The sequence below is a fragment of the Hetaerina americana genome, unplaced genomic scaffold (genome assembly GCF_022747635.1).
Source record: "Hetaerina americana unplaced genomic scaffold, ioHetAmer1.1.p SCAF_3, whole genome shotgun sequence".
NCBI classification, from domain to species: Eukaryota; Metazoa; Arthropoda; class Insecta; order Odonata; family Calopterygidae; genus Hetaerina; species Hetaerina americana.
This window is the reverse complement of record NW_027286874.1, coordinates 38,275,055-38,298,911: the sequence shown is the minus strand read 5'-3', so window position 1 is coordinate 38,298,911 and position 23,857 is coordinate 38,275,055. Positions and strand designations below refer to the sequence as shown.

The 23,857-nt window shown below is 36.3% G+C and overlaps 1 protein-coding gene across 2 annotated transcripts in view; it reads right to left on the bottom strand.

Moving 5' to 3' along the window:
• Positions 1-9,393: 9,393 nt before the first annotated feature.
• Positions 9,394-23,857, bottom strand: part of put (activin A receptor type 2 punt) — a 29,281-nt gene continuing 14,817 nt past the window's right edge. For both annotated transcript variants that reach the window (XM_071588696.1, XM_071588697.1), the window contains exons 7-11: positions 23,567-23,806; positions 23,259-23,396; positions 22,535-22,666; positions 19,281-19,635; positions 9,394-13,076 (exon numbers count right to left, since the gene is read on the bottom strand). In XM_071588696.1, the coding sequence (XP_071444797.1) occupies positions 19,339-19,635; positions 22,535-22,666; positions 23,259-23,396; positions 23,567-23,806 (807 nt within the window). In that variant the 3' untranslated portion in view covers positions 9,394-13,076; positions 19,281-19,338. The remainder of the gene's footprint in view (positions 13,077-19,280; positions 19,636-22,534; positions 22,667-23,258; positions 23,397-23,566; positions 23,807-23,857) is intronic.

The following is a 23,857-nucleotide window of genomic DNA, read 5'->3' as shown; positions in this document are numbered from 1 at the left end:
AAGTGTGTAGGTACATATTAAAATGCATATATGTGTGTGTATAGAAGTGTGTATATATATATTTTTTTTAAGGTAATCTACCGGTTAAGGTAGGTTTTTGGATGGACACAACTACCAAACAAGCATTTTATTATTCCTAACAAAACAAAAAAATCCATCATCCTACTCTATATCAGGTCCCTCTTCATCTCTGAGTACTTTCTTCCTCCCTTCATCCCATCCAACATCCCTATCCTGTTCCTTCCCTTTCCTCTTTTGCCCAACATTCTACCCTCTATCACCGTCTTCAACATCCCACTGCCGGTCAAAACCCCCTTCATCCACTTTTCCTGCCTCCATAGGATTGCTCCCAACAAACCCCTGTCCTCGCCCACCATTTCAAGTACTTCCTCATTTGTTTTCTTCTCTGTCAATTTCACCTTCTCCAATCTTCTCCACACCCACATATCAAAAGCCTCCAGTCTACGTCTATCCTCCTGTTTCAATGACCACATTTCCGCGCCGTACATAGCTACCCTCCATATCAAAGTTTTTACGAGTCTTTTCTTAACATCCTTACTCAACGTCCCTGTCATCAACTCCCTCCTCCTTGTGAAAGCCTCTTTGCCTAGCGCAATTCTTCTCCTTACGTCCCTACTACTTTGACCGTGTTGGTCCAAAACACTACCGAGATACGTAAACTGTTCTACCTGCTCTAGTTTTTGCCCTCCTATTTTAATGTTAAGCTTGGCCTTTTTCTTTCTAGAAAATCGCATAACCTTTGTTTTACTAATGTTGATTCTCATCCCATACCTGTCGCACTGAATTTCCAATTTACTCAGCAATGCTTGCAGCCCCTTGGCTGACTCACAAACTAAAGCTTGGTCATCAGCAAACCTAACTGATTTTACGAATTCCCTGCCCACTTTCATTCCTACCTCGAGTCCTTCCCATGCCTCTTTGATCATTTCCTCTGCATACAGGTTGAACAGCAATGGTGATAATGGGCAACCCTGCCTTACACCCCTTCCTAACACTGCCCATTCTGACTCCCCGTTTCCCACCCGCACCTGAGCAGTCTGAGACATGTACAGGTTGCGGATTAGCCTCCTTTCCCTCCAATCTATTCCTATTTTCTGCAATATACTCATTAGTTTTTCCCAATTCACTCTATCAAACGCTTTTTCGAAATCTACGAAACAGGCAAATACCTCCTGGTTGTGTTCTATATTCCTCTCGATTAATAATCTCATTACTGCAATGGCATCACGCGTCCCTCTCCCCTTCCTAAACCCAAACTGATCATCCCCTAAGTAATCATTTGCTCTACTCTCTATCCTTTTTTTTATGATCCTGAGAACAACTTTAGCTGCATGGGATATCAAACTAATTGTCCTGTAGTCCTCATATGACGTGGCCTTTACCTTTTTCGGAATAGGAACTAAAACTGATCTCACAAAGTCTTCCGGCCAGATTCTCTCCTCATAAATACTACGGATCAGCCCATATAGCCTCTTCCTCCCACATTTTCCTAAGCATTTTAAAAGTTCCACGGGAATGTTATCTACCCCCACGGCCTTATTTAGTTTCATCTCCCTTAATGCCCTTTCTATCTCATTGTCTAGTATGCCTGGACCTAAGCTGTCATCCTCTACGTAATTTTCTTTTTCAATGTCTAAATTTGTTGGTCTGAGTTCCTTACTATACAGTTCTTCTATATACTCCTTCCATCTCTCTTGGATCTTTCCTGCGTCAACTATTACCTTACCTGCCCTATCTCTAACTGTTAGCATAGCTCTTCCTTTCTTACTTGCTGATAACGATTTAACTTTGCTGTACAGCGCACCGATTTCACCCTTCCTCTGGAGACTCTCCATATCCTCGCACTGCGTCTTCCACCAGGCTTCTTTTGCTTTATTTGTTGCCCGCCTCAATTTATTGTTTAATTCTTTGTACTTCATCTTGCCTAACTCTGTATTTACATTCTTCCATTTTCGCCGCTCATCCATCTTTGTAATCATCTCATCCGTGATCCATGGTTTCCTAGTCCTTTTAGCGTTAATGGTTCCAATAGTGTCTTTTGTGGCTTTAGACAACCCTTTCTTGAAACTTTCCCATTTTTCTTCGATAGTACTTAGCTCTTTACCATCCTCCATGATTTTCTCTACCGCCTGTTTGTATTCCTTCCTTTTCAACCCATTTAATGCTTCTACGAGGGTCATCCGGAAAGTAGTACCCATTCGTGCCGCATGAAGTGCTGACGACGCGAGTAGCCGCTGGACGAGGTCAGATAGCTTCAGTGGCTTGTCTGCCTTCTCTGAGCCAAGTTGCGTGACGCTAGCATTGCCTGTGTTGTTTCTGTGATTGTTTACAATGTTTAAAAAAATTGAGAACGCCGCCAGTTGTGAAGTGAGGGCAGTGATTAAATTCCTCAATGCAAGAAACGTTCGCCCATGTGATATTCATCGCCAATTAAAGGAGGTGTATGGAGACAATGTAATGGACGAGTCGTCTGTTCGGCGGTGGTGTCGCAACTTCAACATGGGGAGGGGGAACACACACGACGATGAGCGTTCGGGGAGACCGTCTGTCATTACAGACCAACTGGTGAGCTCAGTTGACGAATTCGTGAGGAACGATCGGCGTGTCACAATTGATGACATCTGTGAGCATTTTCCCAATGTTTCTCGAACAATTGTTCATGAAATTGTTAAACACCATCTGCATTATGCAAAAATTTGTGCAAGATGGGTCCCTCGCGTATCTCAATGAGCTGGCGGCGAAGGACTATGCAGCAGGAATACAGAAACTTGTCACACGTTATGACAAATGCCTTAATTTGCTTGGAGATTATGTTGAGAAGTAGTTTAAAGTATCCTCTTTCAAATAAAATTTTTTATGTTTGTTAATATTTACTTTTGTGTCTTTATTTCACGAACGGGTACTACTTTCCGGATGACCCTCGTACATTCCATTTTCTTACTCGCCGCCCCTGCCTTATCTTTTTGAAACGTACGCTACATTTCATAACAACTAAATTGTGGTCTGAGTCCGCATCCGCTCCCGGGAAGCTGTGGGAATTTATCACACTGTTCCTAAACCTGTGTCTAACCAGGATATAATCTAGCTGATATCTTCCTGAGTCACCTGGCATTTTCCATGTATACCTGCGTCTTTTGTGGTGTCTAAACCAAGTGTTGGTGATGACTAACCCGTCTCCTGCAGAACTCAACTGCTTTCTCTCCGCGGTCATTCCTCGTGCCTAAACCGTAGTCCCCCACCCCATCACCATCTCTTCCTTCACCTACTGTCACATTCCAATCCCCCATCACTATCAAATGTTTCCCTGCAGGAACACACGCGATCATGTCCTCTAACTGATTGTATATCCTATCGACCTCTTCTTCCTTATGGTTGCTCGGTGGCATGTATACCTGAATAATAACTAAGTTCGTCGGTTCTGCTTTTATCTCCACTAGTAGTATTCTATCCGTTACCTGCTCTATGTTGACTACGCTTCTTCCTACCTCTTCATTTAATACTATGGCAACCCCTCGTTGGCTCTCGTCCCCACCGCTGTATATTATTCTATACTTATCACTCCAGTAATCCCCGCTATCTTTCCATCTCACCTCGCATAGACCTAAAATATCTATATTTCCCCTTTCCATTTCTCGCTTAACATTCTCCAATTTCCCTATCCTCATCATTGTCCTAACATTCCACGTTCCTATTCTAACTAATTTTGTCTTCTTCTCCTGCGTCTTCTGTCCTGCTGCTGCTGGTTTTCCCTTGCAAGGGTTTCGTGGGATGACGACCGCGGAAGCCTTGCCTCCCCCGCTGCCGGGCACGACACACGGCCGATTGGGCCGAGCCCCGTGGTTGCCAGGACTCAAAATATCTCTATTGTCCATCATATTTTTCTAGGGAATGATAATTGAGGTGGTTTCCCGTTGCCTTCCTCAATAGTGTTTTTAACGTGACACCATCACTTACTGGCCGCCCCACTGGGGTCAGATGCCATTGCAGCCACCTCACTGAGGAACAGACGCTGCGTGGACTACCTTTCGTCTGGCTCCTAACCTTCGACCTATCTGGCATGGGTGACCCTACCAGGAGCAATTTTTATTACTCCCGCCAGCACAGCTCTAGGGGTCATCGGAACGCACAAGCCCTTCCACCACGTCAAGGTTGTAGTCCGGGACATGCACATGATTAGTATGAATTCATCTCTAGATTCTCTGGAGTATACTTTAATTTTATTTCTTTAATCTTTATTTTGAAGGAAATGGAATGGGAAGTGCAATGCGGTAGGAGCTCCACACTTCCCTTCCTGTGGCCATCAAATAGCTTGTCCCTCCTATTTTCTAAATGTGATGCAGAGACCAAAGTTAGACTAATTGGAAAAAATTTTTAATAAAAATGATTGTGTGACATCAGTTAACTTTATTTGATGATCGAAAAACTAATGAAATAAAATTCACATGGTATTATTTTGCCACACATGTATTCCAGGAAAGCTATGGGTAATCAACACGAAGCATTCTGGCTCAATAATGAAAATATTTTAACCATTGCTATTAATTGAATTCATTAAATGATCCCCTAAATGTGAAAATCTGATAAAATAATAACAACACTATCAAACAATACCCAATTGCCAAGCAGTTAAGTATGGTTTTGGAGTTTGAATATGTTTAAACAACTTCAGGGATTAATCAGCCTCAAGACAAAAGATGCATGTAAGGGAATGTGTGATAACCTTAAAGCTGCTCTATCATTGAATCTATCATGTGTATATATATATTTTAGGAAATATTTTTACATTCATGATCTGCTGGATTCTGCCTTCCCCACCTCTCCTGAGTTCGTCCTTTGTGTGTGTTCCTATCCCTTTTCCTTATATCTGTTTCTATATAAATAGTATTTGTTCGCTGTTTGGTGGGATTTCGTGTTTGAATGTGTGTGTGTGTATATATATATATATATATATATATTTATATATATATATATATATATATATATATATATATATATATATATATATATTTATATATATATATATATATATATATATATGTTTGCTTTGAAGGCTCACACACACACACATATATATATATATATATATATATATATATATATATATATATATATATATATACACACACATTTATAATTAGGATGTTGCTTGCTGCTCTAGATTCTGAGACTTAAGATTTGTACCCCAGGTTCTGGTACTGATGTACCATACAACATTTTCTTGCCTTAGACACTATCCCTGGTCATATCTTATGATACCAATAAGCAACAGAAAGGGGAAATACCTAGGATTCTTGCCCTTGGTACTGGGACCTAGAATGGTGAGGAAGGTTATTATACAGTAAGAGTCCCATGTTATGGGGGGAAAAAGTGGACTTGCAAGTTCTGATGAAGTTCACATGTAGATGACTGCAGGTCCTGGTATAATGATTGTGAATGCTATTTTTAGTGGTATATAATGAGATATGGCGTTTAGCATAAGCAACAGCACTTAGCATATACACACAGGGAAGAGGGAGAATACAAAGTTTTTTGAAAAGGGGGCGACATGGAGCTCTGAGGGGTGCATTGCACATTAGTCTTAGTATCCTCTTTTGGATTTTAAATACAACATGAGCACAGGGTAATGGGCCCCAAAAAAGAATACTAAAAATTACATGGGCATAAAACTCACCATAATAGATAGACATAAGAACTTCATTATTTAGAGTTTGCCTGATAGAACGTACCAAATAGCACGCTGAACAGAGTTTTCTGTGTAAACTAGAAATATGGCTATCCCAGTTTAGTCTACTATCCAGGGTAACACCCAGGAAGGAGGCATTATCACTCCTTGGAATAATCACATTGTCAAAAGACACTGAAATATCTGTTAGAGGCTTATTTTTGTTTACAAAGTATAAAATTTGTTTTTTCCTTATTAATATGAAGAAAATTACGATCATACCACTCTTGCAAAAGGTGGACAGTATTGTTAGCACTTGATAACAGGCCATTGATTGAAGAGGCAGACACTAAGTTATTTGCGTCATCGGCATACAGTATGGGAAGTGTATTAGGTACAGAATTAAGCATCCTTGGGAGGTCATTTATGTAAATGAGAAAAAACACTGGGCCAAGAACAGATCCCTGGGGAACCCCGCAGGATAGTTTTTGCAGGCGATGCATGAGATATTCCATCTTTCGTAACACTGACACTCTGTTGTTTAGAAAAGATTTAATCCAATTATATGGAGTACCTCTTATGCCAGATTCTTGGTTTCAGCAGTAACATATGGTGATTGACATAATCAAAGGCCTTGGAGAAATCAAATAATAAAACAAGAGATTCCAGTTTATTGTCTAGGTCAGACAATATTTTGTTTATACAATGGTAGGTAGCAGTGGTAGTTGACATGGATTTTCTAAATCCATGCTGGGAGGTTGATAACAGTTTGTGCGACTCCAGGTATGATATTAATTGAGAATAAAACACTAATTCAAAAATTTTATCAAATTGATTGAGTATAGATATTGGAAGATAAGAGCTCATGTGCTGTTTATTTCCTATACCTTTATAAAGGGGGATAACTTTGGTGCTTTTAAGGGATGATGGAAACTGACCAAGCCTAAGAGAGTCATTGGCTAAGAATAATAGAGGGGGTTTAATGACATCAAAGGATTTTTTAATGATGATAAGAGGAATGCCATCTGGACCAGTGGTGTACTTATTTCCCATTTTGTTTAAGATATTAGTTAATTCAATGTCAGAGCATGGGCGGAGAAATAGGGAATTACATTGGCTTGATGTTTGTCTATGAAAGCTATGTTGAGTCACGTTGGATGACTGGTGAGAAGTGAAAAAGTCATTAAAAGCCATGGGAATAGCAGAACTGTCCTCAAGTTCGTTACCATGAGAGTCCAGTAATCTGAGATTGGGGGTAAATGATTTAGGAAGTTTTGACTCCTTGATAATTTTCCATATTTCTTTTGATCTGTTTCCAGCATTATATATTCTACGATCATTAAAAGTTCTTTTTGCAATACAAAGAAGACATTTGTAGTTCTTTCTCATTGCCTTATATTCGAGAGGTTCAATAGGGACCGATCTGTTTTTGTAATGGAGAGCCATGTTTTTCATGACTCTGGATCCACACTGGATTTCATCAGTGACCCATGACTTTCTGCCCTTAGACAGAGACGAATTTTTAATTTTAACGGGTAATACAGAACAAAAATCAAAATAGGATAAATAGGTTGAGTAAAAACAATTAAAACCATCTTCAAAGGAGCTCATGGGGTAAACATCGGTCCAATCATGAGACAAGCAAATTGCAGAAAGCATTTACATCCTCATCAGAGAACTTTCTCCTGTATTTTGTTATAATCTTGTCAGAGGCATTAATGCAGAATGTGGAGTGTATAATCTGATCTACCCATTGAAATTCAACAGGGATGTTGTATTGAATAGAATTAAATTGCAATCATTAGAAAGTGATAATTTTAACACTACTACAATTTCTTCTTTGAAAATATATTTTACTTATGCACTGGGGTAAATTTTAAATTTGTAATGGTTGAATGCCTATGGATAAAATACACAGCAATGTATTTGCATAATTCACCATATACTTAATGTATAGAGGCATTATAGCTTAACCATATGGATCTCCATTTATCTTCTTCACCTTCCCTAATTACTTCTAGGCTCTATTGATTCTTGTATTACCTCTTTAACAGCTGGTTTAGCATTTTTCCCAATACATGTTCACCAAATCTATGCAGCAGAGGTGGGACTATAATTGTTCTTTTCCATAGGTATAGTATAGGCTGACGTCAGCAATGATACTTTAGTTTAAATGTGAGATTTTAGGCAACAATCACTGAGGAAAGTTTTATACAAATTACCTCACCCTTGGAAAGCTGATTTTGAACATCAAAATATGCAGTTTGAGAACATGACATTTTTCCTAATAGTTTGTTGTGATACCCTCTTTCCTGTGCACTTCACTCCTTCATTGGCAGTGGTACTGCACCCTTTGCCATCTCTCTGTCCCATTCTTCTTTGGCTAGCCAACTTTTAAAATCTCCCTCTCTCTTTATTACGGTAATCTTTTGTTGGATCTCTGCAGCTGTTTTTGGGCTAACCAATAACTTCATTGGTCTACAGCAATCCATTTCATGTGAATAATAATACATATCGAAGCAGCTATGAGAAGAATGATGTTAAAATCTCTCAGATCATAAAAAGGAGAAAGGTATAAACTACTCATTACCTAAATGATAACGCTTGATATCCAGTAATAGAAAGATTTAGTTATTACAAAACATATCTTTTACCTCGAGTAATTGAAAACGTACTTATTATCAGGATGTGCTATAAGGAAATTCAAAAAAAAAAAGCATATTAAATTAGAATACTTATAGTTTTGTGCATTTTTCAATTGCCTTTGTCGATCAATGCAAAGACTTAGCAAAAGAAATGAGCCAAGTAAATCGACCAGAAACTCACTATTGGGTGGACTATTTGCAGACACAAATTTTCAAAAGAGGGGATTTATTTGAAAATGAAACAATCTATATTAACCAGGGATGATGATAAAACTTTGCAAGAAAAATTCGAAATAAATTACCTAATAATATTGTTGCAAGGCACCTTAACTAATCAGTTAACTGTGATGATCTTGTTAACTGTGTAACAAGATCATTTAGGATTATTTCAAAGGATTTATAACATATTACACAAACCTTCCATTGAGGAGATGGGATGAGCACTCATACCTACTTAGGGTCCAGCCCTGCTGCATTAAGGCATTAATTGGAACTGGTTGTATTTTTTGGAGATATTTAAGAGGGATTTTTGCCAACCATATTAGATATAGGCATATACAAGTTTGTTAAATGGTTTCATTAATGAGTGGTTAACACACAAAAATACTGTAGGATTATATCGTAATAATACCTCATTCAAAATCCAATGAAACAAACTTTTAAAATATACTAATAGCATTTTATATTTACAATTATTCTACACAAATTCATCAAAATTACACACGTGTATTGCAATTTAGAGACAGGATACATATTTCCTCACATTGTTACTTGGGAATATATTGTAAAATTACAAATCCATTTCAATATCAAAAATAAAACAATAATTATATGAAAATTTACTGAAAATTGATTAGGCATTTTTCCTAAAAGCAAACAAGATTTCTCCCAACATTTACCAACTAGCTTTTTCCAATAAGGAATTAAAAATAAGTTGAGGTATCTACCACCAGCAATAACTTAAGTGGATACAAATGCAATTCAGTAACTATTCAATTTCAACTTACCAGTAACTAACATCTAAATTTCACACGAGGTCAATTTGAGTCTGTAGGTAATCAAAAATCATCATTAAGTGATATCTTTATTTGGAATTTAAATATTTCTACACCAAGAAACTTTTATATATTTTGATCTAGTCCACATATTTCCATGTTTAATGTAGGCCACATCTAAAATTCTGTTTTGCAGGCCATTGGGTTTTTCACATATCACAAAATGCCATTTACTGAACCTTCTATAAAGTAATTGGTGTTGATGCATATATTAAGAAAATTACATTTCCTTGGATACTTTTAGTTTTGGCTTTAATGGTATTAATTGAAAAGTTATTTATAGAAAAAATTCCACTGTCAGAGTTGTAACAATACAACTTGCCACTTAAAAAATTCCATATCATTCAATCATAAAGTATACTAATGCTTTTTTCAAAAGCTACCAGTATTTCCTTTTGATTTCAAAATATGACTATAGCTGAAATGTTTATGCAGTATGGAAATAAAAGATAGTCTGAGCATAAGGCCTTAAAATATCAATGCATATACAGTAATGAAAACGAAACTAAAATTACAATTAAGGTGCAATGGTAATTACAAATGTCATGTCTAACTTAGACAAGATCCTTGTACGTATTATAATAAATGATAGTTGTGGTATTAAAAATTGATGAATCAAGGGCTAGAGTATCTAAGAGAGTGAAGATAGTCCATCAGTAGTGACTCACAAAATCATTCACAGTTAAGTCAATGGTCAGAAGTAACATACAAAAGAATCTTCAAGAGCAAGCCCAAGAAATATGAGGGAATGGCATCACATCATTGTTAGTGATTATAACGGTTTAACTGCAGATAGCATTATCACCATACCAATGATCTTACTCAATAATCAGACACAGCAAGAACTTTCAGATACAATTAATTTAATAAAGATTATTGATTTTAGCATCGATAATACAAAAGGAAGAATTATTTTATTAGCATCAAAAAGGATCAAATGAAAACAATACTCGCCGACTTAAATATGATGAAAATCATAAGGAAATTTGATCAATTCGATGACTTTTAATGACAATAATTGATATATGAAATGCCTACAAAATGATAAAGTTAAAAAATACCTTCAAAAGCACATCACAATAATTAATATAAAACCTTAATATATTAGACAACCATCTTCTATGATTTACATTTCCAGTAACAATTATTAAAAGAATGATAATTCGATTTTTTGAAAAATACCAATCACTGAAATTAACTCAAATTTACAGCTGCCTATATATTATACAATGCTATGTACCAATAAAGTACAGGTAAAACATGTTTTCTGAGTAATTAAATATTTTGTATGAGGATACAAAGTCTTGAGAATTAAAAGATGTTATGCATCACCACTGCCAACCAGCAATAAAGAGATGTCACCTTTTTAGAGGATTATTTAAGAAAATTAGTGGACTGAAAAATAAATGTATGTACTGACCAAGATAGACTCTTGGATCTAATATTCACAGAAGATTAAAATGACAAATAACATTCAAACATGGATTAAAATGCCTGGCTTTTCTAAAAGGCCTAAACACAAGAAACATTCAACAAATTAATAAAGTAAATACCTAATTTATATAATGGTAATATCTAACTCATGAAAATAAAAAAAATGCTCAATTAGTTTTGATTCACATATAAATGCAAATGCAATTAATCAACAAATAAATAGATTTTCAATCATTGTTAAATTCTATCAGTGAAATAATTTATTCATAGTAGTAGCCAATGTATACTTGAGAGTTGTCAAATTCGAATATTTTTCTAAATGGTATTTTTGGTATAGTTGTATTAGAAATTAAATAGTAAAGGACATTTTACAAAGAGAAATGAGTAGATACGGAAATAACTGAGGAGCATTCACAATAATAGTAGCAATGCTAATGCCGATAATTAGCTGCCAGACTATAAACACACAAATGAGAAATTACGATTGGGAGAAACCATATTTCCCAGATACATATATATACCATTTACGAGGGATAATGGAGGTTTCACCCAAATCACAATTTACCCATCTTACACATAACTCTGTCAATATTTACAGATATAACAAATATTTAAATTTCATGCACTGGAGAAAAAAAAGGAACAGGATTCAGGGAAGAGCATGCTTGCACCCTCAGTCATTGCATGAGAGAGGGGCTTAATGGGAAGAAGGAAATCGCAGTCACTTGTATTGTTGAGGTGCGCACACAGGGCACAATAGGATGAAAGGTATCACCGCAGGATTAGAGGCCATTGAGCAAACTGTACTAATTATCAGTCTTAGTTATTTTCTTAATATTGCCAAGAAACAAAGAAAGGTATGGAGGTTGAGTTCTTGCTAAGGATACCCTAAAAGTGAAACCATTATTTAGACATCATCAGCAGCTAGTTAGTTTTTCTGAGATTAGATTTCATAAACCTTTAAAAAGCATTTTCTCCATGAATGCTGGTTGCTGTAGCCACAAAAAAGAGACACATTAACAGCAACCTTAGTCAAAAGTTCATCTATCATCTGCACTAACTGCTGCTGATGTGGTTACTTTTTTTTATTATACACAAGTGCCATTTACAAGTCATGAAGAAATATACATTGGTGACACACACATTAAAACACTGAATCTGACAATGAAAACAAATGCATTAATACTTCCATCTCAATGGCATTATGTAGACTGGGAACAGGATGAAAAATAAATTTAGCAATAAAATGTAGAGGCATCGCACGATCACAATAAGTAATCAATGCCCAGGTAAAACTGTCAAAAGAGGACTACCCAAATGCCCTCATGACTTAAAAAACTTTTACGTAAAAAAGGTAGAAATTGAAGCCAATTATTAAAAGAAATGTGGAAACTATTTAACTCAACAGATACGTGCTCGAGAAAGAATCCTGGATGAAAAATACGTAGGCAACGACATGAATACATTAACCCACTCAAACCTGAGATAATTGACTAATCATAATTGTCACAATATTTATTTAATGCCATATATCAATATATCTATGGCTCTCAAGGTAAAATGCTTTAAGTCTAAGAAAAGAAACCACCACTCATTTAAACTTAAAAACAAGTTATTACCCTATACCATATTGAGTTTCCATGCTAATAATCCAAATACATCACTGAGTTTCAGGAAGGACAGCCTGCATGACATCTTATTAAAAAGCACGATGTTAGCGCTTCTTCTCGTCTTCAACTCTTTCCAAAATTTTCTCAAAATGCACTTCACTTTCTTCTGATTCACTGCCAATTCCATTATTAATCTTCTATTAGCACATTTAAGTTTCGAAGATGTAAAGCAGCAGTTTAATCCCTCTGCAGGTTTTTTTTTGAGGCAAGACAACAGAGTATGAGAACACCATATAGTATAAAAGCAGCATCCACTGGTAAAACTCTTCAAATTAAGTGATTGAGACATGGCAGAAGTAGCTTCAGACTTTTCATTCAAAACGATCCGGTACTCAGTACACAGTGGGGGCTACACCCCATTTGATTGGGTTGTGACAATGACGGAGGTAAACAAATAGTCTTATTGGCACTAGGTATGACGTAGTCTAATAGTATGATACAGGTATGTGTAAGCTTTCAGATCACACAGACACAAGCTTGTTCACATACAGAAGTCGGAGATTTTTATGATGATGTCAGTGCACACACCATTACTCTTTTTCTTCACCCAACATTCCAGGTACAGTATATCTCAAGCAGGTACTCAACACTGAAGAGGTAAAGGAGAAACAAAAACATAACTTTATAATAGTTCCATTTAAAGTAGTAGTAGAAGCAATTGTATGCTAACTAGGTTTAAATATATATATTAATCAAATCAAACAAACACCACTCCAAAGTAACAGGTTCTTGAAAACTACCAACTCATGATTTTTATGCAATTTTTATTGAATTTGAAATTTATTAGGGGTTGGAAATGGTTTAAAAGCTAATTAAAAACACATGAATCCTCATCATACCAGTTTCAAAGCTTTAAAGTAAATACAGAGTTTTACCATGAAACAATTGGTATAAATGAAAGACATTGTCCTAATGTCAAAAATTCCTTGGCATGCTTTTCACTTAATTTCTCTTTTCATTAGATTGAAAGCTTACTTTTAAATTATTCAACATATGTACATTGTCCCGTAATACCTTCCGTCACCCTATCCTCAAAACATATCTCAGAGTTGGCCACAACTGCTATGTGACATATAACATTCATTCTTATATTCATGCAGATACACAGAGGAATCAAATGTAGACTGAATGATATTTGAGCAAACAAAACCAACCAATGTCTTCCTTATTTTGTTAAACATGAACAGTTGAATAATCACCATAAAGAAATTACATAGCACCATATTTTTTGAGAATATGCTCAGAAAGTTCTTGCTGCTTCAGACAGGAGAATAGCTGAAGGTGAATCATAGCTGAGCAACAAAATTTACTTTTTCAGGAATAATTTTATTAAAAAGTAGAAAATTTAATGGTTATCCTTTACGATGAAGCTACCACAAACAGTTAATATGTTGAAAACTTTTACATATCATTGAATTGTTATCTATATTTTTCATACATTCAATCATGTTTATCTTGTCTTTTGGTTTATTTATTGACTGACTGTCAATAAAAATATCAAAATTAAATTATGTTTTCTTATTTCCGCTAATACTTGTACTCTATTCATTGATTTCAGTCAACATTTTTCGTTGAAAAGTACAAGTTGACTCGCATTCACAGGCATATGATAAGCATTTATTTAGCATTCAATCCACTTATGTCAAATATAAGGAAGTGAGATATGCATGAGATGGGAACTTCAGAAAATGATGGAAGATACAATAACACCTGAAAATGAACAATTTATAAATCAATGAAAGGTAGTGTGGTACCCTATTAAGCAGAGTAGTCATTGACAGGGTTTTCAATATCATATTTAGATAATCTCTCAGAACACCCCAAATCATGTGCCTTTATAGCAAACAACTTTTTTGATAACCACAAAAAATACAGGGTACAAGCAATCACCAGGATTGAGCACTAAAAATTATAATTATTATGACAACTATAAGGAAATGTATGTTATAAAAATCATGTTAAGTCAATAAGTATGTATAATAAATTATTATTAACAGTTTCCCAGTTGACACCATCACTATCAAAATAAAACCTTCGCACCAATGACAAAATTATCAAGAAAGTAAGAACTTATAAAATGAATGATTCCATAATCATCATTAATCATTTAGAGTACTAGACACAGTAATATTTTTGGAATTGGAACATTGGTTACCAGGTCAAACACATTTGTGTGTTGCAATTTTAATGTCCATGTCTGATGATTATCTTAAATGTTTCTTCAAAACACTGTAACTTAAGCTTGAAACTGAATATTTTGAGAATGGTCAAAACAATTTTAAAGGTGTGATACTTGTTTAATGTTGCATTTATAATGGCATACATTATTTTTTTAATTAATAGGTGGTCTTTTTGGTAATAACAGAAATTTTACCCTTTGGTGGAACTTGAAGATTTTTTGAAATTGTTAAATAAACATGACTGTACGCTCATTATTTATTTTTATTAAGAGCTTGTTTAAATTAAATTAAATTTGGTCCTGAGAACACAAGTTACCCATCGCAAGAAGAATCATGCACCTCAGCTAAATTAACTAACTACCCCTAACCTTAGTTCCTCAAATACTCCGTCTCCTTTCAAGTAAAACAATCAATGAGCACATGAAAGTGTACCATCAAAATAAGTTAAAGAGTCCTTCAATAATTATAAATTGGAAAGCTAATTTTTATTTCTAGATGAACCAGGTTTACCAATCTTATTTTAGAGAAGGAAAAGAATATAATTTTTTCATCCCAATTTCACTACGATCAAGTGGTTTAATACAAATTTTGGATAGGCCTTTTAATCTTACCATGGCTGCCAAAGACCCTAAAAAATAAGGAAAGTGTCGCATCATTATAAATCTGTAATGAATTGAAGTGGTTATAAGATTTAATTAATTAGTTATAATTCATTAGGTGGCCCAAATATATGGCTTTAAATTTCAGTGTACCAATTATGGTACATATTTAGATCCCCATATGACAAGAAAAATAATTTAACTGAATAAATTTGTTTGGTATCCAGATATGGGTACATCAAGTTGGTTTTTTAACATCACAAGTTAACCCATTACCTAATTGTGACATATCATCATTTAGACTTGAGCACTTGAGCACATCATAGCACTTGAGCAGCCATTCCCATTTCTCCACTCTATAATATGTATTCTATGAACTTTTCTGAATTTTTGAGCTATATTTTTAGACACAATGGACAAATGATAAGGTAATTTACATATTTCAGCTGCACTGAAACCATGCAGCCCCAAAGGAATAAAAACTAGGTGATTAGGCAGTGATTTTATCGTTAACAGATGAAAAAGTCCAGAATCAAGGCAAACAAGCAGAATCACCAAGGCATTAGGAGCTAAAGATTGAAAAATAATTGATTAAGCCATTATATAAATGAACTTTTTAAGTATTCGAAGGTTTCCGGCTCAATTTCATGGAAGTTCATTTTCATGGAATGAAAAATAAAATGTATTCTTCCAATGTTCTTTATTTGGTACAACTAGTTTCAATGCTTAGGCATCATCATCAGGTTCTTGAACCATGGACTTCATGATGACGATTAAATTGAAACTAGCATTACCAAATAAAGAATAGTGGAAAAATTCATTGTGTTCTTCATTCCATGTACTTTTTCAGGAAACTCAGGTGTGAATTTTCAGGCAAAAAAAATTATTCGGAATTATTTGAGTTATTCTTTTGATAGCCCCACATACAATTGTCACTAAAATTAACTGGTGCACTGCATAGCAACTTTCCCACAAATTTTGTTGACATTTTCTAGACTCACCATTGGAAATTAGAATTTTGATCACTTTTTATCCTATGATGGGCATTATTTGGGAATAATAAAGTATTTATAATTACACATACAAATATTTGTACAACACTCCTGCTTTAGGAAAAAATATAATCCTATTAAAGGTCTTGACTTCGAAAAATACTTCAATACCATGATAATTTCAATGTATCTTCAGAACTAGACAAAATAATTATTGAAAATTCAACCAGAATTTGACTATTTGAACTAAAAGCTCAGTGAAGTATATACCCCTGCAAAAAATTTGGTTATAGTTGAAAGTCTAAATCTAAGTGTTAACCCGATTGCCCCAATTCTGGTTGCATGCACTAGGTTACATAAACCCCCTGCACATTTCAGTGTAAATTACATTTCCTCAATAGCTCAAGTAGTGAGGGCATCAGCCCTGCAAGTCAAAAGATGCGTAATTCAAGTCCCATTCAAGGAAATATTTTGGCACTTGTGATCTGTTTGATTCAGCCTTCCTCACCTCTCTTAAGTTTTTCTTTTTTGTATGTTCCTATCCCTTTTATCTATTTCCATACAAATAAGTATTTGTTTTCCATACGGTGGGTTTTTGTGTTTGAAGGTATGTATATATAACCATAAACACAGTAATCAGCCCGAAGTTTGGTAGGTGATGGCAGAGTTCACCCAGTACTAAGCCCTATACAGCATGTGAAATTCACACATCAGGGTAAGGGGGCCAGTTCCTTACCCTATGCCGGTTATGGTAATGGAAGATCTGGTACCCAAAATATCACATAGTTTGGGTGGAGCTGCAAGTATCCAGAGTGGTTTCCCCAGGAATCCACCCCGGGCCTTCCGGTCAGTAGTCCAACGCTCTACCCACTGGACTACTGCAATCCATTGTGTGTGTATGTATGTATATATGTGTATATATATATATATATATATATATATATATATATATATATATGTGGGTCGCAGTAGTCCAGTGGGTAAAGTGTTGGACTGTTGACCGGAGGGTCTCGGGTTCGAATCCCGGGCAAGACAGTCTGGGCACCTGCAGCTCCACCCAAGCTATGTGAGTTTTCAGGTATCAGATCTTCCTGGAAAACCATAACCGGCACAGGGAAAGGAACTGGCCCCCCTATCCTGATGTGTGAATTACACATGCCGTCAGGCTTAGTACTGAGTGAACTCTACCATCACCTACTAAAACCGACCTTAGGGTTGATTACTGTGTTTATGATCATATATATATACATACATACATGCACACACACAAGGCATATTCATAAAGTAAGGGCAGTGGGCTTATATTTAAATATTGGCGCTTCAGAACACAGTTTTGCTCCTGCAGCACCATCTACTGATTCATTGAGAAGCTATAGCAGCATTTGTTTTGTTTCAGAAGTCCTTTCCTTACAACAATGTTCGTGACAATCATTTATCCCACCAGCTGTGAAGTGCATTGTCATATCATTTTGTATGCAAAAGGATTGTCGGCTGCTGAATTTCATAGGGAGTTATGCCTAGTTTGTGGACCTATAGGTATAAGGGAAGGAAAGGTTAGACAATGATGTCGTGATTTTAAAAATGGACGAACAAATGTCCATGATGAAGAGCAAAGTGGCAGGCCAAGTATTCTGACAGATGAAATTGTTTTGCAAGTGGAACAAAAACTGCGATGTGATCGTCGATTGACAATTAATGGCCTGGCTGAACAATTTCCTCAACTTGGACGCACTACTGTCTACAATATTGCCACAGAAAACCTTGGATTCCACAAAATGTGTGCTGCGTGAATACTGAAAATGCTCACCAACAACCACAAAGACCAAGAATGTCCAGTGGACGATAGTTTTTGGGCCGTTACCAACAAGATGGATAAGACTTGTTTTCTCGCATTGTTACTGGGGATGAGGCGTGGATATCCTACATCAATCCAGAAACAAAACAGCAATCGATGCAGTGGCGACAGTCATAGTCACCAAAATTGAAAACGTTTTAGCAAGCTCAGTACACAAGTTGAAAATTGATAGCTACCATTTTTTGGGACATAAATGGTGTTCTTTTAGTGGATTTTATGGAACGTGGGAAAACAATTATAGCTGATGTTTACTGTGAAATGCTCAACAAACAGACGTGCGATCAAAACAATTGATACAGGAAACTGTCATCTGGCATAATTTTCCTCCACGATAACGTGCGTCCTCACACTGCTGCCAAAACCAATAAGAAAATTCAAGATTTTCGTTGGGAACTCTTTGACCACCCACCATACAGTCCTGACCTTGCACCTAGCGACTACTTCCTCTTCTGGCACTTGAAACAGCGGCTTGGTGGGCAACGTTTCAAAACCAAAGAGGAACTTAAGATCGGCATTGTCAATTGGTTCAACTCTCAGGTGGCGAGCTTCTATGCAGAGGGGTTTAAGAAGTTGGTGCAGCGGTAAGAAAAATGCTTAGAAGTGAACGGCAATTATGCAGAGAAGTGAAAGGGGTTTGTAGCTGACTAAAAGTGCCAATAAAATGTGTTTCATGGATATATTTTTTCCCGTGACCACAGGGCCCTTCCTTTATGAACATGACTCGTACGTATATATGTATGTATAACACTATTGACGCACAACACTGTCACTCATTTAGTTGGTTCATCGCTCAAATTTCCTGATAAATATCAGCAGCTTAGAGGTTTATTGCCAGTAAAAACCTTATCATTAAATGGATTTTACATTTGCTGGGATTACCAATTGCATTGCTCATTTTGACTTGCTCCTGTAAATAAATGTCAGGTGGTGTGGCCTTCCAAATACTGCAGCTCGAGGCATACTGCCCTAATGTCAATACAGCACACGTTTGGCTCCCCCACTGCAATGCTCCCTACATGTAAACATAAGTTGCACTCTGGACAAACCTCCCAGTTCAGAATCCTATATGCCCCAAACTGTATTACTGAATTAACATATAAACAGAAACATCACCAACATTCACACCTTTCACATTTTAGTGAACGCCATAATAGAGATTTAAATTACCATCATCAGCAGGCCAAGTTCCACAGTTCATTTGTCTTGCACTGACTTATAATGAATGCTAGATGCTCGACTCCTTTTGTCTGGCAGCAAATGTGGGAGGAGGTCCGTTTGTTGGAACCTCAGATGGGTGCAAGAGAAGGCTATGATGAGGTGGTGGAGGTGATGAGGATGGTGGCGGAGGGGAGAAAGATGTGGGAGGTTGCTGGAGTGTATGAGGAGAGTATACATTCGTGGAAGAGGGGGGAAGGAGTCTCGCCTGAAGAGCAACTCGCTCCATTACACATGATGCAGACAGTCTTGCTTCAGCATCATGGTCCCAACATTCCTCCATTGTGTCACAAAGGGCTGAGAGACCCTGCGAATACATGCCAAAGAGACAAATCAGTGAGCAGAATGATAACATCAACCATATTACAAAATAAGTAAGGACTGCCCTTGGGCCAAGAGAAATCTTCAACACATCACAATTTTTGTATATTTTTAAAATGGATACAATCAGCAATATTTCAAAATTTTTACAAACATATAAATACTTCTAAAATGTGATTATTAAGGTATTTTGCAGATAGCAATCATCTATCTCATTCTGATGTTTAGAAACACTGAAGTAAATAATCTTCAATAACACAATAATCTCAAGGAAGAAGATCCTAAGGCCAATAAAAATAATTAAGAAGAACTCCTATACCGGTATTTCGGTCACACAGGTGACCATCAACGGGGAGAAAATCAAATAGGGCACTTGAACTAAGAAGAGGAATGTGCACAGGCACCGTCCAAAGTCAAGTGGGTGTTCAGGTCGGGGGGGTGAGGTATATATACCTGGAGGGGCAAGGGGGGAGGGGTTAAGTGATGGTCCCTAGGTGGGGGGAGTTTGTTGAGGTCACGAGGGAAGGAGTGGGGGAAGAGTGGTGGCTATTAGGAGGGGGCTGTCTGTTTCTGAAATGACTAACAAAATTAAAAAGTGAACTGTTGATGATGCCTGGTTCAATGTTCATAAGTTTATTCTTGTTTAAGTGTATGTGTAAGCTCTCACAGGCATCGAGTTTATAGTGTTGTATCGGTTTTAATAATGTTAAGTCGTTGGGAGTGATAGAGTGTTCCGTTTCAAAAATGTGTTTGGCGACCGCTGATCTATCGAAACGTCCGTTCTTAAAGTGTCCTATGTGTTCCTTGAATCTGATTTTGGGATTACGTTTGGTCTGTCCAATGTAGGAGAGTTGGCAGTGTGAGCAAGTAATTTCGTAAATACCTGATTTGTCTAACTGTGGTGTTATGTCTTTCGGGTTCCCTAAACACGTAAGAAGAGTGTTACGGTTCGTGTAAGTGACATTGGTACCAATTTGTTTAAAGACCTTATCAAGGCCTCGGGTTAATGTGGGGAAGAAAGGTAATGCGATAAATTTATTATTGTTGTCTTTCCGTTGTGGTAGAAGTGTAGTATGTTTATTGGCAAGTTTTCTTTTTTTGTTTCTAACTAATTTGTCTATAATTTGGGGTGTGTATCCGTTGTTAATGGCTATTTGTTTGATGTTTTCCAACTCTTTGAAATAGCGTTGTTTGTTGAGTGGTGTCGTCAGTAGTCTGTGTTTGAGAAAATTAAAAGCTGCCATTTTTTGTTGAAAGGGGTGGTGTGAATCTGCTTTGATGTAGTTGTCGGTGTGGGTCTGTTTTCTAAAAATGTCAAACTCTAAGCCCTCATGGTTTTTAATTACTAGTATGTCCAAGAAAGGCAGTGAGTTATGTTGTTCGACTTCAAAGGTGAATTTTATGGAATTGTGTTTTTTGTTCAGCCGGTCCAAAAAGTCATTTATGTCACACTTGCTGGTGTCAAAAATGGCAAAAATGTCATCTACGTATCTAAGCCAAGTGTTGGGGAAATAGTCAAACGTGTGTTTACAGTCTTTTTCAAAGTAATGTAGGAAGATGTTAGCGACAAAGCAGGAAAGAGGATTTCCCATAGCTGTGCCTTGCGTTTGTTTGTAAAATTTTTGGTTAAATTGAAAGTATGTTATGTCCATGCAAGTTTTAGTAAGAGTAACGTATTCTTTAATTTCAATGGGTGTTATGTCTTTTGTGTGTAGCCAATCTGCGATGTTTTCAAGGGCAATATCAATGGGTACGCTCATTGGATGGATGGATCTTCTTCCTTGAGATTATTACTTTAACAGCCAATAGCTCCACATCTTCCATTTTCAATAACACAAGTCACAAATTTAAAAATTTAGACATTTTGCCACCTGTCAAAATCTAATATTAGGAGAAAAAAATGGAAAACAAAAACAAATTTCATTTAGTAAAAAATGCTATTAAAAATGCATGAAAGATATTACTCCATAATGTACAGTAATAGCCAGCTGCCACATAATTCAATGCTTATTGGTGGCTGCGGTAGTGCTCATGTTCATTGCATTGCCATAAAATACTAATTTATATTACACCTCTAGTTTACTTGGGGGTACTGAAATGAAATAAGTAACTTTGATAATCCACTCATGCTTTACTTAGAACATGACCTAGGTTTTGATGTAGGACATCATCTTCAGACCTGATGATGATGTCCAATGTTGAAGCCTAGGTCGTGTTCTAAATAAAGTTTGTGCTGAATTACTCAGTTACTTATTTCATTTCAATATGCGATGAATTCCACAAGTTACGCAGGAGACAGCAAATTTACTTGGGGTGCTCTGCCTCTAGCTTCAACAGGGTCAACAAGTCAGTAACAGAGGCATATACTGCAATGAGGGATAATTCACTAAAGGTAACCAAACATTTCGGCAAAAAATCATGAAAAGAATACATTTTTGACGATGAAATTAGGAGTAAGTCAAAAATATTATTCTAGAATATGAGAGGCCATCTTGTTCAAGTGTTTTGGTGCACCAGTATATTAGACTCTTGTTCCATTTCTACATCACTGGAACTAAGCTTTTAGAGTGCCCATTGACAGCTTTGCATGGAGAACTTCAAGAGATAGATGCATGCTCACTAGAAAAGCCTATAAGAGTGCTGATGGGAAAACCAGAGTTTGAGAGCATTTCAACTAATGCTAAACAAAAGATGGAATGCACTCTGTCATAATAACATGTAAATTTAGACAGTCACATAAGTTAACATATCCATAAATTTTTTGAAAAAGATTGATGAAAATTAATAAGGAAACAATTAAAAATTGTGGTAATGCATTCTATAAGAAAAGAGAAGTATTTCATTGAATAATTAAACTTCATGGAAGGTTTTACATGATGACTTACCGGATGTTTCTTCCATGTCTCTCCTATGATGGGCCTCAGCTTCTTGTGGACAACACACTCCTGCATGTCCTCAAGAGATGGATGCTGACCCACTTCTTCTTCAAATGGCAACATGTATTCTGGGATAGGTCCCTAAGAAAAATAATCATTAAGATGCATTATAATTATTCCAAACAATTAATGTTAGAACCGAAGATTTTGGAAACTCCTTGCCCACAGACTTGGTGTTCCATATAAAACAGACCTCTCTCAAGGTCAAACACATTCCAAAGATGATGATTCAAGTTGCTCACTATTGTGAAATTAATTTTGTTCTCTTTTCAAGCTAAGGGCCATTTAATGAAATAGTAACACCAGATTTACATGATTTGCAAGAAGATGTACAAAATAACATAATAGGTCATCAGTACTGAAGCAAGACAAGTTTAAATTAAATGTTAAATAATATTAGTTAAATTTCATAGCTTCATCATCAACACAATACACACAAACCCTGAAAGGGTACTCAGGGTTTGTTGTTGGTTTCAGGGTATTGCCTACACAATACCCTGAAAGCCACCACGCGGAAATTTGGTAGAGGGTGTGAGTATGAAACTATAAAAATAAAGGATGGAGTCTTTATAGGAAATGTAATATTTCCTCGTAGTGTTATAGTTGCTGATTATGCAAAGGCAAAAAATATTAACTATAAACTCATTCAAAAGATTTTAACTAATATATTTACCTCCTGAGCCGTGCACCTCGAAGCAAGCTCCCAAAGAACAAGACCACATGCATACATATCAATCCTTAAGAAGGCATCTCGAGAGAAATTTATCGCACCTTCTAATACCTCTGGAGCCATGTATCTCCTTGTGCCAACCTACATTAAAAAATAAAATATTATCCTATGAAGAACAAGAGAATTTCTAGTCCATTGCAACCCGTCCTTATGAAGTGTACAATTATCATAACCTGTTTCCACATGAACACAAATTTTTTTGAGAGAATTTACTGACGTGAAATATATTACTTAAGTTTGATTTCACCTACCTGACCATGTGTGTCGCCACATGGTTTCCCAGGTAGGAATACCAGAGTGAGGCCAAAATCAGCGATGGCAGCCGTTAGATCTGCATTCAGCAAAACATTTTTAGATTTGAAGTCACGGTGTGCGACAGCAGGTTTGTAACCATCTGCTTTGTTAGCAGGAATTTCTTCATGCAAATGCATTAAGCCACGTGCCATTGTTTCCGCAATACGACACATTTCGGACCAGGTAACTATGTTGGCCTGCAAATAAATTATTTTAGGGTAAGCAACAAGACAAAAAACACAAGCCCC